Raw genomic sequence first — 16,274 nt, forward strand, 5'->3', positions numbered from 1 at the left:
ATATGGAAGGACCAGGGTGTTGCCAGCATGTCATGTTTTTTCTCACTGCTGTAACCCTCTTTCTTATCTTTTTGTTGGTTGGTTTTTTTTTTTCCTCTTCCAAATGAAATTTTTCAGGTCATTTAGTTTCATGGCTCAGCATCTGGGAAATAATGTGGGTGTAAGGAGATGCTTTGACTGCAGCCTTTAGGCTGGGATCTGTTCAGAAACAGCCTGGCCCTGCCTTAGTGTGGGTCCTGGGGCCCATGAGAGCCCTCAACCCGGAATTTCCAGGGCTTTTAGACGTTACCAATCAGGGTACCTCAGGAAGATGACTTTATATATGAGGCTGGAATGGAGAGCAACCACTTTCAGCTCCCTGGGACCTTACCAGGGGGTGGCCACGTCCTACACCCTCCTTGTGCCCAGCTGACAGGACATCTAGCCTAGTGGCTAGGGGGCAGGAGAAGCCCCAAATGGCAGATCTCAGGAGCTTTGGGATCAGTTTAAAATAATCAAAATAAAAACAAGCTACCAAACTGCAGTGCTGGGGCTGCTGTTTTCCTTTCGACTCCTCCCTGGCCTCATCTCAAGTTGTGGGTTTGGGTGGGCTCCCTTTTCCAGGGGAGGGCATCAGACTTGGTCGTGGCCACTGCGTGCTGCATGGCTCATGTGTGGGAGGGCCACTGCAAGGAGGAGGAGGAGGAGAAGGAGGAGGAACTGATTCACTCCCCAAGGGCTGTTTATGCTTTCGGCTCTTCTCTCAGGCTGAGGAAACTGGGTGTCGCTTGCCCGCGACATCTGCAGCTCCACCGCAGCTGCATGCTTTCGTTTTCTCACTCCACAATTCCTGGAAATCTCTGAGCATGGCTGGTCCATGTGCATGACAGCTGAACTATCTGCAGGATTTAAGAGTCCCTAATTGCTTCTCAGACAATGGACCAGAACAGCTTCGTCGTTATTGCCTATTCCAGGAAAGCCACATGTCCATGTTATATGCACATGAGATAGCTCAACATCATTTTGTCAATAACATGTATGTTTAGTGGTCACTACATAATGCACTGTGAGCTTGGGGGTGTTTAGGCCTTTTCAAATCTCTCTGAAGTTGCTCAGAAGTAGGGACACCTCATTTCCCAGCTCAAAGCCCTCTTATGCTCTGGTCCCTTGTTCAAAAATTTTTGCTGCATTTTGCACCCCAAAGAGGGCTCTAATGTAAGGCTACTGATAGAATGATAGAACCTTACTTGTAAGAGGGTGTTTGCAGGAACATGAGACACTTAGCAGTTGTTTTTTATCGTTCTTTCCTTGGCTACACATTTATTTTAAGTCTCCCATCATTTATCTGACATTAGGAACAGTGTCAGTACTTGGTACACCCAGTTCTATACAGCACTAGGTGTACAAAGTCACTTGTACAGTTTGACCCAAAGTTTTGCAAAAAAAAAGCCCTTAAATGAAAAATGAAAAAAAAAGCAAATAAAAAAAATAAATTATATTTTTTTTTTTTTTTTTTTGCTTTTAAAAGACTTATCAAAAAGTTACAGCTGTAGTAAACAGAATTTCTTTAGGTGAAGGAGGCCCACCAAGAAAAAAAAGTGGACTTTCTTTTGCTCTGTAAGAGCCTTCAGCTTAATTCTGCCCTTGCTGTAACCTCTGCGGGTTGAAGAGCTCCTGTCAGATTAGGAATCATATTGAAAATATCTCTCACCAACATTACAAATAGGAGATTATTAAAATGGAAAAGAAGTAATGCAAATCGTGAACCTGCCAAGTGGGCCTCACACACTTGACGCTATGTGTATGATGTTAAGCACGGAGTTTGTGGGGATCACTTCTATGTGGAAATTCAAATAAATCTTTGAGGAATCAGGCTTCATAGGGAAGTGGATCCATGGGTTTTCCTCTTGTTTGTTACAACTTCTAAGATAGTTTTTTTCAGTTTTCTTGTTTACAATAATGAGCTTAATTGCCGTTATTAAGCCTCAAGTTCTGTGAAGGGTTATTTTTAAGGAAAAGAGAATTCTCGCCGGGAGGTTGAGTTGCACCATTCATCCACAGAAAGGGAATATTTTACTTATGTTTCAAATTAAAAATCAATAGAAATGTTTCCTAGGCAATTTTGTATTTATAGAAATATTTCCATTGCTTTTAGAGTGGAGAAACCAAAAAAAACTTGTTTACTGTGTATGAATCTAAATGCAACTTTGGCTCAAGTATAAGAACACTTTATAAAAGTTCCTAACTCTTACAAGGACATTGGTTAAGAAGAGTTGTCATTCACTGCACAAATAAAGAGCTGCAACCAGGGGTTATGAATAGACTGATAAACTAAAATTTTTTTTCTATTTCCTTTCTGCTACCTTCCAGGTTTATGACAGGCCACAGAAACATTCTGCTCTGCACTATGATCCGGGCCTTCAACAAGACTTCACCAGTGACACCTTAAAATCAAAGCACCAGCAAAAAAGTAGCAACCAGCACCATCTTGACTGGTCAGCGAGCCCCGATACCGGATCCGCTTCTCAAAGTTGCTTCATCAACACAGAACCCAGCAGGGAAGCAGTTAGTGCCACCAAGATCTCTGCTCTGGAGCCAGGAGTTCCCTTCAGCAAATCCCAGGCCAAGAAGTCCTGCAGCAGCAGCAGCACATGGGGGCAGCTGTCAGTCAGTAGTAAAGAGCTTGGTATTTGCAGTGCAGTCCCATCACCCAGCGGCATCAGTGTGGCCGCCCAGCCGAGCAGTGCCTCCGACTGCAGTGGGCTTTTGCCTCTTGGGGATCCAGAGGGAGGTGTGCAGCTGGAGGCCCCTGACCAGCCCGCTGGAAGCACAAAGAAGAAGTCCAACAAAAAGGATTTGATAAGTCAGACCATCCAAACCACGGACATGGAGTGGGTGAAGAGTGCCCAGAAAGCATTTGACAGCAAATCCCATGAGAGCATGGAAGGGAAAAAGGAGTCTTACTCGATGGACAGCATGTTGGATACATCACCCTCAAAGCAGAATCCCATTTCTGCTAGCAGTTGTGAAAGTGACACCAGTCATGTACGAATTACTATCCCAATAAAGTCTCCAATGGCAGATGCATCTGGCCACAAAAGGAAAAAAAGGCAATCCATAAAATCTTCTATAGAGAAAACTATCCAGGAGAAAAGTCTGCCTTCTGTACTTACTATGAGCAGTGAAATAGCAAACAGGACTAGCTCTCAATCAGAGGCGAGTAAAAAAGATCTTCGAGCCTCAAAACCAGGGAAAGTGATAGAAAACGAGTCCCCATTAGTATCTATTGACAGCAGTGTGTTCGCTGACAAAGCTTCCCCCAACAGTGCCGCCAGAGTCAGAAAACCTCTAGCAGTGACATCCACTCTCCTGCCCACCGACCTTTCCACAGCTGGCAAATTATCTGAAGTCCAGCACCCCAAACACGCAGCTAAGCGGCGATGGACTTGCAGCAAACCTAAATCTATCCTTCGGGAGACCTCCATGACAACATCGGAGAAGCTGATGGTGGAGCCTCCCTCAGCCTATCCCATCACACCATCCAGCCCTCTGTACACCAATACAGACAGTCTTACTGTGATCACGCCTGTCAAGAAAAAAAGAGGACGACCAAAGAAACAGCCTTTGCTCACTGTTGAAACCATTCACGAGGGAACCTCCACCAGCCCAGTGAGTCCAATCAATCGTGAATTTCCAGGAACAAAGAAAAGGAAGAGGAGAAGGAATCTGGCCAAGTTGGCCCAGATGGTCCCAGGAGAGGACAAGTCCATGAGTGAACTCAAGTTTCACAAAAAGGTCGGGAAGCTTGGGGTCTTGGATAAGAAGACCATCAAGACCATTAATAAAATGAAAACCCTTAAGAGGAAGAATATTCTCAATCAGATCTTGTCCTCCTGCTCCAGCAGCATAGCTCTGAAAGCAAAAGTCCAGCCACCATCTAGTGCTGGGCCAACCACCATTGATGCCAGACTAGGGAAGCAGATCAATGTTAGCAAGAGGGGGACTATCTACATTGGTAAAAAACGAGGCAGAAAGCCAAGGGCAGAGCTGCAGACTCAGCCAGAAGAACCTAAGACAGCCATCAAGCACTCAAGGCCTGTTTCCAGCCAGCCAGAAAACCCAGCAGTGCCTTCCAACCTGCAGTCACTTGTGGCATCGTCACCAGCAGCTATTCATCCGCTTTCGACACAGGTAGTGGGGACTAACGGCAACCTTAGCCCTGCAAGCACTGAAACAAATTTTTCGGAGTTAAAAACTATGCCAAATCTTCAACCTATCAGTGCTCTTCCTACAAAAACACAGAAAGGAATGCACAGTGGAACTTGGAAGCTGTCTCCACCCAGGCTAATGGCTAATTCACCTTCCCACCTCTGTGAAATAGGTTCTCTGAAAGAAGTCACACTGTCGCCAGTGAGCGAGTCTCACAGCGAGGAAACCATCCCGAGCGACAGTGGGATAGGTACAGACAACAACAGCACCTCTGACCAGGCCGAGAAAAGCTCAGAATCCCGCCGGAGATACTCCTTTGATTTCTGCACCCTGGACAATCCAGAGGCTATCCCATCTGACACCAGCACAAAGAACAGGCATGGTCACCGGCAGAAGCATCTCATTGTGGATAACTTTCTCTCTCATGAGAGTATTAAAAAGCCAAAGCACAAGAGGAAACGGAAAAGCCTGCAGAACAGAGATGACCTCCAGTTTCTGGCAGACCTTGAGGAACTCATCAATAAGTTCCAAGTGTTCAGGATTTCCCATAGAAGCTATACATTTTATCATGAAAATCCATATCCCAGCATCTTTAGGATTAATTTTGATCACTACTACCCTGTGCCATATATCCAGTATGACCCATTGCTCTATCTTCGCAGGACCTCTGACATGAAGTCTAAGAAGAAGCGTGGTAGACCTGCCAAAACCAATGACACCATGACAAAGGTGCCTTTTTTACAAGGGTTCGGTTACCCTATTCCCAGTGGGAGTTACTATGCACCCTATGGAATGCCTTACACATCAATGCCTATGATGAATCTTGGTTACTACGGTCAGTACCCAGCTCCTTTGTACCTGTCTCACACGCTCGGAGCGGCTTCCCCATTTATGAGACCTACCGTGCCCCCACCCCAGTTCCATGCAAGCTCTCATATGAAGATGTCCACCACTGCCAAACACAAAGCAAAACACGGAGTGCACCTACAAACCCCTGTGGGAATGGGCCTTGGAGACATGCAGTCCCCTTTAGCTCCTCCAAAGGTTGGAGGGACGAGCCTTTCAAGTGGCCGACTTCACAAAAGGAAACACAAACATAAGCACAAGCATAAGGATGAGCGGATATTGGGGACACATGAAGATCTGAGTGGTCTCTTCGCCAGCAAGTCCACTGGCTTCTCCAGCCATACCATGAATGAAAGGCTGAGTGGCTCAGACAAAGACCTCTCCTTGCTCAATGAGAAAAGCAAGCATAAGGAGAAGCAGAAGCACCAGCATTGTGAAACCGGGCACAAAGGCTCAAAGAGTAACTTTGAAGTGGATACACTGTCTACATTATCACTTTCTGATACCCAGCAGTGGTCACAGAGTAAAGATAAAAACGACTCAAGCAGTGATCCCATTGACTCTTGCACAAAGAGATACTCTGGTAATACTGAGAGTAATGGAAGGTCAGAGTCCCTGGACATGTTTGGTGAAATGAATTCCTCAAGTGAGAAGCGGGACAATGATGCAAGTGGGAATAAAAGAAGAAGCTTTGAAGGGTTTGGAACTTACAGGGAAAAGGACATTCAGCCCTTCAGGACAAATAAGAAGGACAGAAGTACTTATGATTCTTCAGCCTCTTCAGGTAAGGTTTGCTTTATTCTATTTTACCTTACTGCATGTGAATTTCTATGCTGAATGAAGAGGAACTCGTCATTTACAGCAAATATATTTATGAGTCAGTAACTTCTCTGGGTTTTTGTAACTGCTGCTATTCTTCATCCAAACCTTGGGGACGTCAACAGGGAAGTTGGCCACATCTTAAGCCCAAAAGTTTAAAACTCTTTGAGATGTTGCACAGCAGTTTGATAGATATTTGTCCTGCCTTCAGCTGTCTCTCATAGGTTGTTGTGCTTCCTCCAAAAGTCTCACCATTGCATTCTGCAACAACAATTGGCAAGGTAGGCACCTGTTGGCAAGGTAGGCATTTCTCTGACTGGTGTCTAATGTCTACCATGTTAGACACCATGTGGTAGTTGCTGTCCAGCCTTTGGGAGAAGAGCAAACAGTCTCAGCTCTGGCCTATAAAATGATCAAAACCCATTTGTTGGTAGGACAGACCAGACACGTGGGAAGTTGTGAAGCTCTCCCATGACAGGTGTAGTGTACTACTGATCCAGAGGAACCCATCATGCTGATGGCTGGGCTGAATACATGGAGATCTGGGTACAATCCTAGTGTAAATCTGTCACATCCAGTCAGCAGGTGTCATGTAAAGTAATTATGTGAGCATTGAGTGGCTGTGGGAAGGGACTGGTGTCATGGAAACAATAAACCCTCACCAGCTGACTCTGAAGAGTTTTAGGTCTCGTGACTTGGAAATATAAGCTGGGTAGATGAAGAGGGAGGAAGCTCCTTTCGGCTGCAAGGACATCTGTTTCTCTCCTGCAGAGGGGGAAAAAAGGGAATCTGAATCTTGTCTGAGAGACTGAATTGTACTTTACAATGGGGAGCTGCTTTTGTGATGACACAGAGGCAGGTGTTTTGCTACAGTATAAATGAATTTAGCTTGGGAGCCAGCCCAGTGCTCCTGCACCATCAGATATTTATCACAAAGCAGATTTCACACTTGGTTCTGGAAAAGGGCAAGCTTTACTGAACCAATCAGTGGTGGATGAGATTCTGAAGTGCTAAAAAATAGCTTCAAAGAAAAGTACTTCATAGCCTTCAAAATGAAAAGAGAATCAACTGAGAACACAGGGAGCAGAGAATTTGTATAACCTGCCAATGTAAGGCTCTAAAGTTTTTTATTGACTTGTAACTGATCAAGTTCCAGCGACTGCTTGTGCTTAAGCCACCTAGATATATCCATTTCTTTCACTGAGAGTAGGATCTGGACTGTAATAGTGAAAAGCAATCTGAAATGAGAGATCACACCATGAAAACATTTTCATTCATAATATTGTATTATATTAGATCAGTTGAAACACCTAAAAATGACACATCCAAAAATATTGGAAAAGAGACTGAAATCAGTCTCTGAGCATCAGAGTTTCTGTGTGCCTGACAAAGAACAAAAATATTCTCCACCAAGTGCTGCAGTGGCTGTTTCATTAAGGACAATGCACAGTTGCATTGTGTCCTAGCAGAGGGGATTAAAAATTTTCAAGATGTTTAACATAGTTAAACAGTGTCTAGTTCTTAATTTTTTTTGATGGAAGTTCACAGTTTTCACAGTTTGATAACAGTTGGATCTACAGCCTTTTTGCTTTTTGAGCAGAAGATGCTTGCTAAACTTGTACTTTCCAATTTAATGTATTTTACTTAGGCATAGAAAATTCTCTGTCAAAATTCTCAACACTACTGAACTCAAATGAGTTACCAAAGTAGAGGCATGACCCCCAGCAGGCTAACTTGAAAATAGAATTAGTAAAGAAAAAGTCCATTTCATGTTATTTTCCTTCAGTTTGTTCCTCATGATGATAGAAGTGTAAAAAGGATGGGTAAATCTTGCAGTAGGAGCTCCATTAGATTTGCTGTTTAAACTTTTTAAACTGGTCCTCATTTAAACTAAAATTATTGTTTTTCTTTATTTTTTCCCTTTCATTATTACAGCTGCACATCATTCCCCATAACCCAATCCATCAGGTCTCAGATTATTAATTTTTTTCTTCATTGTCGTGCCATTACTTAGATGGAAAAATCATCAGCAGTTAGCTAAGCAGAGCCAGATAACCAGAGCCTTACCTTGTACTACAAGGAAAAATACTAAAACTAAACAGCTCTGCCAAGAAAGGCCTGGAGCCAAGGCTGCTCATTAAAGCCTATGAACATCTGTCTGCTTCTAACTGCCTAAGATCTCAGTGCAGCTTTATTTCCTCTCTGCCTTTGACCTTCACTGGGATTCCCAACAGAGGTCCGCACTTGAGTCCAGCCATAACTATTAACCAGTTCCCACAGAGAGGGGATTACACTTTTCCGTGATAACCTTGACCTTCTTTCTCCTAATTCACCTTGCATTTCCCTGAGGTGGTTAAAAAGTGATTGACTGATCAGAAAAATAAAAGGTAAAGGAAAAAAAAAAGCCCTGTGAGAACATATATGTCTGTCCCAGGAGCCGACTTCCTGATTGCTCTTTCCTTTCTGTGTTTGTCATCTTCCACTGCATAAAAATAATATATAACAGAGATAAAAGTAGACATCCTGAATATTCAGATGAAAGCTGAAGATAGATTTATATCACAATTTCAGGGTTATCTTTACTGCATGGACATCTTGGTATGCTCAGTAATGCCATTTGCAACTTCATTGCTTGTTGCTGGAGATGAAATATGGAGCAAAACCTACTCGCAGTCAGTAGATATATCTGTGATAGGAGGGATGAGAGAACCATTTAGTGTTCTTTGGTGTTTGGGCATTGTGGTTTGTTTCAGTGTAGTGTGCAGATGCAGGTACAAACGCTGTATTGCTGTTATTTTTGTATTTTTGTCTGTGTTGTAACAGCACTTAGCCATCTCTGAGAAGTTTGGTGTTCCCTGGTGTTATGTAGTGATCTTGTATATGGCAGAAAACAGTACTGTAGTACAACCTTAAAGCCTATGTACAATTTTGCTATCTAGAAAGATATGGGATGTGAGGGAAAAGTTGTCCCTCTTACTTTTTGGAGAAGTAGATTGCTGTCCTGGCACAAGAAATGTGCCTGGCACAGGTTGCCCAGAGAGAAATTATGGATGGCCCATCCCTGGAAGTTTTCAAGGCCAGGCTGGATTGGGGTTTGAGTAACCTGGTCTGGTGGAAGGTGTCCTTGCTCAATCCAGGAGGGTTGGAATTAGATGACCCTTAAAGGTCCCTTCCAACCAAACAATTCCATGATTCTGTGATTCGATGTAGAAATCTGTGCCAAGAGTGAAGTGTCACATTGAAGAGTGCCACCAGTCATCTTGGTTGGTCAGACCAAAAGTCCACTCCCTGTCCTGCACCTGCTAGGACTATCAGTGGGCATTCATTAGGGGAGACCTTGTGAGCTTTGACTCAGTTTACATCTCTTGGAACCTCTTGGGGTTAAACACACCATGTCAATGCGTAGGCGGTGCACTGCCTGTTTCTCCACTATTGTTCTGGAGAAACTGGAGTCCTTTCTATAAGTACTAGTTAATAACTCTTCTCACCTTCCTTTCCACCCATTCCCCACAACCTGTTGCTTCCTGCTGTCTTTTTCTGAAATTGCTGGTTTTGCCAAATTTCTTGTTCTTGCTCATCCACCTCTCCTGCATTTAGAAAGACAAATTAATCAAAACTGATTAAACAGCTTTTCTGTTTAGCTGAAGACTATTCCAGTGGCATTAGCCTGGCCTACAGGCAAGGATACAGCAGAAAGTGTTTCAGATTCTGCCTTGCCACAGTCGTGATGTCACTTGGGCACCTCCTAAACTGAACTTTCAAGTTGTGTGCACCAAGCATTGGCTCAGTTGACTCCCTCCTTCCACTCCCCACAGCCAGAGGTACATCTCATGCATTTACAAAATGTTTTTAGAGTCCCGCTAGCACTCTGTGACCTGAGGCACTATGCACAGATGGATGGCTGAGCCTTTCATCTGCATTCTAGGAGTTACTAAAGCTCCAGGTGAGGGACCCAGGGAGAGGTCACAGATTAGTGCCACAGCTGGGCTGGGGAGACTGAGATTAGAGCTGTGTTTTTATTAAAGAGGTCCTTATGGCAAACTCCACATCTCCCTGTCATTTGTCTGCTTGTTTCACCTTCATATGTGGTGCTAGAGAAGAGACTTTCATTGCTGATGAGCAGTCTCAATGCCATAGCTCATGCCTTGGAAAAAAAAAAAAAAGCAGGATTTGTTACCTCTTCCCTATTTCCTTGGGTGAAATAATGAGGAAGAGCACATTTAACATTTTAAGGTGCATAGATAAGAGGGCAATTTGCATGTGCAACCTGTCAGATTATGTCCTAGTTACAATCACTGCGGACCAGGATGTAGCTGGAGGTGAAGCAGAGGTTGAGAGTCACTATATGCAGGACTGCATTTCTGCTTTTCTTTCTAGTGAGACTAATCAAGGTCTGTGCTACTTTGTTCTCACAGTATTTATGCCTCTTGTTTTTTTTTAAACGATGATTATATAAGCAAAGACTGCCTTGCTTGCATATTGGGCATCATGGCTCAGAGATCAGCTAATAAGTCCATTGGTTTCATCAGATACAGCACAGACACCATCCACAGTAAATTCACAGGAAAATTAAGTTAATCATATGCAGCTATTAGGAAGGCAGTAACCATCAGTTATGGTTACCATCATGCTGGGTAGTTTGCATGACAAACATGCTTTACAAATTAATGTTTAACTTACCTACAAGCTCCCCCCCCCCCCCCCCCCCCCCCCCCCCCCCCCCCCCACCGTCCATCAGTGCTACAAGCTGATTTTTTTCTGATTTAACCTTTCCTGCTCAGCTGGTTTGTATGGTGCTGGTTTTACTCTTGAAGGGATCAGTATCAGCTTTAGATGGAGGGTGGACATCACTCAATGAGTAGTGTGTGCCCTGTGACTTTTGAGGGAGAAGAGAGTCATACATATTAAAGGTACAAGTAAATGTATGTTGTATTCTTTGAAAGGCATTTTACAACATCTTTATCTTAAAATTGTCCTTATTCCTGTTCAAAAGCCCTGCATAGGGTGATGAAACCATCCAAAAGGGAGATTTGGAGGAGCACTGAAGGGAAGGAGAACTGACAATCAAATGAATGAAGAGCATTCATCCGATGTCGGTACAAACACGTATAAATAGCCCAGCTCTGCTGAGGAGTGCCATTTATACAGGAGAGATTTCTTCCCCGACACAACTCCCCTCCGTGGCTCAGTTTCCTGCTGGAATGGGCTGTTGCTACATAACACTGAATAAATCTCTGGTTCATCCTCTCTCAGAAGTTGAAGCCTTAGTGTGACTTAAAAGAGGACTCTCTATAAGAAAAAACAAATATGGTGAAATATTGGCAAAGCCACCATGGGTTTTTTTCTGGATCAAGTGTGAGGGTTTTTTGGTGTTTCTTTTAAGAAACAGCACATGCAGTTCTGGACTATTATCATGAGACCTTGGTCAGTCAGAGTTTTACATTGAGAAAGGATCAGTATTTCAATAATGGGTGAGCATATTTGTTCTTCTGGATGCATATGGAAGATGTAGGTAAATAGGGTTGCCCAATTGCCTTATTAATGAAACTTTGCTGGTATTTTGTATAACTAATATAATTATTAATTAATATAATTAATAACTTTTCACAAATAATTTATTTTTTTACATAGGTCTGGAATCACAAAGTTAGTTCATTATTCTGCAGTAAACACATTATTTCAATAGAAAGGGAAACAGTAGTCCCACACTGCTGAACCCACTGTTGTGAGTCCCTCATGACAAGAAGGACACTGAGATGCTGGAGTGTGTCCAGGGAAAGGAATGGAAGTAGTGGAGGGTCTGGAGCAGCAGAAGCAGCTGAAGAAGCTGGGGGGCCTCATCCTGGAGAAAAGGAGGCTCAGGGAGACCTTCTGGGTCTCTACAATTCCCTGACAGGAGGGTGGAGCCAGGTGAGGTTGGGCTCTGCTCCCAGGGAACAAGAGATAAGAGAAGAGGAAATGGCTTCAAGTTTGCTCCAGGGCAAGTATAGATTGGATATTAAGGAAAATTTCTTCATTGAAAATGTTGTCAAGCATTAATACAGGCTGCTTGGGGAAGTGGTGGACTCATTGTCCCTGGAAGTGTTCAAAAAATTTATAGATGTGGTGCTTGGAGACATGACTTAGTTGTGGGCCTTGTCAGTGCTGGGGGAATGATTGGACTTGATCTTAAAGGTCTTCACCAGCCTTAATAATAGTGATTCTCTGAACATTATGTGTGATGAACATTTTCTCATCTGACTAGCTTAGAGACATAAAATGAGTGTCCATACTGGCTGGGTCTTGCATGGATGCAGCTCTACATACTCAAACAAGGGAGGAGAAGTAAACATCAGGTGATGAATGAAGCTGAATAGATATCAAGTGAAACCCACATATAAATCACCTGGCTTTCTTCAGTAGTGGCATTTGACTCAACAGGACCTGTGTTTCAGAGACAGACTGATACAGGGTCTAGGATCTGGAGACCCATATCCCATATCACAGTTTTCTCATGTTACTGCAGAAAAATGTCTAAATTGCAGTAAACCTCAGTGTGTGACTGGGTAAAGGAGATAAAAGCAGTTTCCTGCCACAGTGAGCTCTGACACTCCCTGGTGCCCAGTGAATGCAGGGTAGGAGCCATGGTAGTGCTTGAAGCATATGGGAGAAGAGCCAGATACAAACTTCACTGACTGAGGATGTATGGAGTATTAGTCACCCCCTCTTTCCCCAACTCTGCCTCTGCTGTGGTTTCTGGGCCACCCCAGGCTCCTGTATAGCTTCCAGCAGCTGAAAAACCTTTTCCAGCCCCAGTGTTAGTAGGGGATTGTTCCTTCCACCTGCGTCCTGTGGTGAGGGACAAGCGCTGTGCAGTTACAGGGTAAAGTGTTTGTGCCATCTGGCCCATAAAAGTTACAGTCGGAGCTTTACATAACACCATTATTTGTAAATACAGTTGCATTAATCAAAACAGTTGTTTGGGCCCCTGAATGTTTAGTACTGCAAACCAAATCTACTGAAATGAGTTCCAAAAGCATTATCTGGCCCTCTTAGGATAAACGTCTTTCTGGTTTTCCAAGGCATATGCTAAAGAAATAGGGATAACCAAAACCATGGGGAAAGTGAGTCAATGCTTTCCTTGGAAGTGTTTTGACTCAGGCAATTGAAATACAGTGAGTTTTGTTGTTGTTTTTTTAATGCTACCTCTTGATTTACTGTGCTGCTTCCAGTGTTTGCACTGACCAAAGAGAGAAGAAATGAGGGAAGCTGGAGTGGGAGAGGAAGCCGGACTATTTATCACCCGACCAAACTTTTATTTCCTCTCTTAATGATTGTATGTTTATTGCGCTGCCTGAGGCTCAGTACAAAGTCTTTTGAACTGGCGATGAATTAATCAAATTAAATGCTGTGACCCTTTTGCTTTTTAGGGAGTGTTACAAGCCTCCCTACACTCTGCCTAATTTCTGCCTCTTACTTTGCTCTCTGTCCAACAGTCAGGCAGTTCTTCCTTTCCAGCTTGGCGTCTCCCAGCTATTTATCTTCGCTCTCTCTGGCCAATGCCAGAACGCCTTGTTTGAAGTTTTTGTTCAGACCACTACTGGTTCATGAAGTTGTACAGATTCCACGTTGGGTGTGCAGCAGCTTCACATCAGACACAATTGGCCTCTGCTGGGCTCTTGGCTTTAAAAGGCAATAAAGAATCGTGGCTGTATTCTCATCTCAGCCTGGCACAGATCAAGCATCTCCCCATTGAAATTGGTGAGGTTGGCTTCCGGAGTGAAGTATCTATTGAGGCAAAAGAAGAGTTTGGGGCTGGGAAGTTCTGTCCGTGGCTTCAGTGAGGGCACAGCAGAGTCCTTGTGGCTGTGTTCAACCTGCCAGTGCTGAAATCAACAGCCTTCATTCAGCATTTTTAAGATTTTCTCATGTTAGAGAAAATCATTCCATTAAGATTTCGATGGTGTGCAGCTTGGATACTTGTGTAAGTGGCAGTTTAAGAACAGTTAGAGGGAAAAGTGTGTGCTGTAGCTCTGGGCTATACACAGTACAGTTTCTTACTCAAAGGCACTGATAATTTATGTGCAAGGCAAGAGGATTGTCAGATGCATGGAGGAAGTAAAACAAAGCAGAGGCTACATCCTCGCTGTAAGCCTGCTGATCCATGAGACTCAAAGCTGGAAGAGCTGAGCTCAAGATATCTGTCAGTGAGAGGGACCATAATGCACTCCAAGCAACCTGTGTCCTGTCCTACTCAACTGTAAAAGTGGGAGTTGGGGTCTATGACCTCCAGAGCATGATCTGAGGCTGCTCCTCTGTTTTCACAGCCTTCCAGGACTTTTATATTCATGTGTCACAGCAAGAGAAAACTTAAAGAGCTCAGTCTGAATGACTGCAATAATGATGTTGAACAACAAAAGGAGTAAGAACGTCCTGTTTTAAGGTCTTACCAAGAAGGAAGTCTGAATAATTCCCCTCTAGAACAAGGGCTGAGGGGAGGGGTGGGAAAGGAAAACTTTGACTGTCTGTGGAGGAGTTTTTACACAACCTCAATGACTTGAAAAGACCCTAGGACTCATAATAGGAATCATCAGTGATTTGTCCTTGAAAACATGCACCTGGGCATGGTTCCTCTAGGCTTTTGCAGCTGCACTGAGCCTGATCAAGCTTTCACATGGCGCAGAGCTGATTTCAGGAGGCTTCGGGTGTATGTGCAGTGCAGAGTTAACTGTCAAGCAAGGGCAAGACTAGATGGCTCAAAGGGATTTGCTAATGAGCTATCAAGCTGTGGGTCACTAGTTGAAATTTAATCTGCAAGAACAGTGACAGAAAATCAAATCAAAGTGCTGACGTCAGAGTGATGCTGGAGCAGCAGCAAAAGCGTTGCTGGTGCCTTATGCAGCACACGCAGGCAGCTTAAACAAACTGGGAGCAAACTGTGAGGAGCTTGTCTGGTTGATCTGGGTTGCAAAATACAGCTCAGCCAATTTGTGTCACGCCTATCAGTAACTCACTTATCTTAGCACAGTTGCTTGTGAATGACAACAGCATATCTCCTCAGAGAATCTGACCCAAACTGAGCCTTATATAGAACAGAAAACGGAGCTGTGCAGATATCTAGGTAGAGTTTGCTCAGCAGTGTCATGGAATGTGAATCAGCAACCTACAACAAAGCTCAGTAGCTTGTGGTTCTGCTGATGGAGGGGTTTTTTTTTGTCATTAGGTCCCTCATTGAGGCCAGTAGTGATAACTTTCCCATTCCCAGGCTCCTGAGGCAACAGACAGCACAGAGTTGCCATTTCAGCTCTGTGTTTGGCCTTCCCTGCCTCCAGTGTAGGCAGGGAAGGGAGCAATAGTCAGTATTGTTTTTTGTGCCAGCTATGATTAGTTGGCATAAAAAGCATTTAAGTAAGTTTACACAGCCTTTGAGTTGCTTGGTTTGCTTGGAAAAGGAAACAAAAAAATCCCTGGATTCCTCCAGGGTCTCTTTGCTGCCTGAAGTTTATTCTGCACCAGTAGAAACTTGGGCTTACCCCCAGAACTGGGATGAGGTTAGTTGCAGAAAGTTTATCATTCAGATATTTGTTTAATTTTATTTAAAAAAAAAAAGTCTGGAAAACCAACAAGTTGAAAAATAGTTAAACTCCAGATTCATGAAGATTTCCTGTTTTGCTTCTTAACAAAACCTCAAAACCACTTTGAACAAGTTTCCCACCTCAGCTGAGGGTGGAGCTGTGCACGCCCCACACGTGGCCTCCAGAAGTGCACCCAAGGCAAATAGCACACCTCCTCTGGCACGGTGGGGCCGAGTTTACTGTCAATATGTGTGCCTGTGCATGGCTGCCCAGAGAAGCTTCTGACTCAGCCAAGCACACTGGAAAAACCTTAACTTTCCTATTTCCAGCAGAGCATGCTGAACAGCAGGGATGTGTCAGGCAAAAGCTGGAGGCAGTTGATGAAGGGCTGCCTCTCCGAGATGCTGGGCAGATATCGGCTGTTGTCAGTACACTGTTGTAATTTCATTGATTTGATCTAGTGAGACAACATCTCAGTAAATAAGAAGAGCAGTGAAATATATTGCACTGAAATTAATGGTTGTTGCCTGATCTCCTCTTAAATGAATTCGCTGCAATCTGAAGCAATGCCTGCGTTTTGCAAACCCAGCATTCCTTGGCTCCTACACTGCATCATGACATTACTTTAGGCGGTGAGGAAGATGTTATTTGTGATATAGTAATGTAGCTAGATGCCTGGGAACTCTGGATGGAGTTATGGCATTTGGGTGTGTAATTCTAAGTAACAATAAGCAGTGCTTAACATTTCCTCCCACATGAGAAGCGTACCCATTAAAAGTTTAGCCAAGTCAGCTGTGCAAGTTCTTGCACAAAAAGACAAACTGCCAAAGCACTAATAGGAGCCACTCTTATGTTAAAGAGTGGGTA

General features: G+C 43.8%; 1 protein-coding gene across 4 annotated transcripts in view; it reads left to right on the top strand.

Moving 5' to 3' along the window:
- Nucleotides 1–16,274, top strand: part of SETBP1 (SET binding protein 1) — a 268,127-nt gene that overhangs the window by 181,653 nt on the left and 70,200 nt on the right. For all 4 annotated transcript variants that reach the window (XM_027656041.1, XM_027656042.1, XM_027656040.1 and 1 more), the window contains one exon: nt 2,350–5,818. In XM_027656041.1, coding sequence (XP_027511842.1) covers nt 2,350–5,818 — 3,469 coding nt within the window. The remainder of the gene's footprint in view (nt 1–2,349; nt 5,819–16,274) is intronic.

Source organism: Corapipo altera, unplaced genomic scaffold, assembly GCF_003945725.1.
Source record: "Corapipo altera isolate COAL_440 unplaced genomic scaffold, ASM394572v1 61553, whole genome shotgun sequence".
NCBI classification, from domain to species: Eukaryota; Metazoa; Chordata; class Aves; order Passeriformes; family Pipridae; genus Corapipo; species Corapipo altera.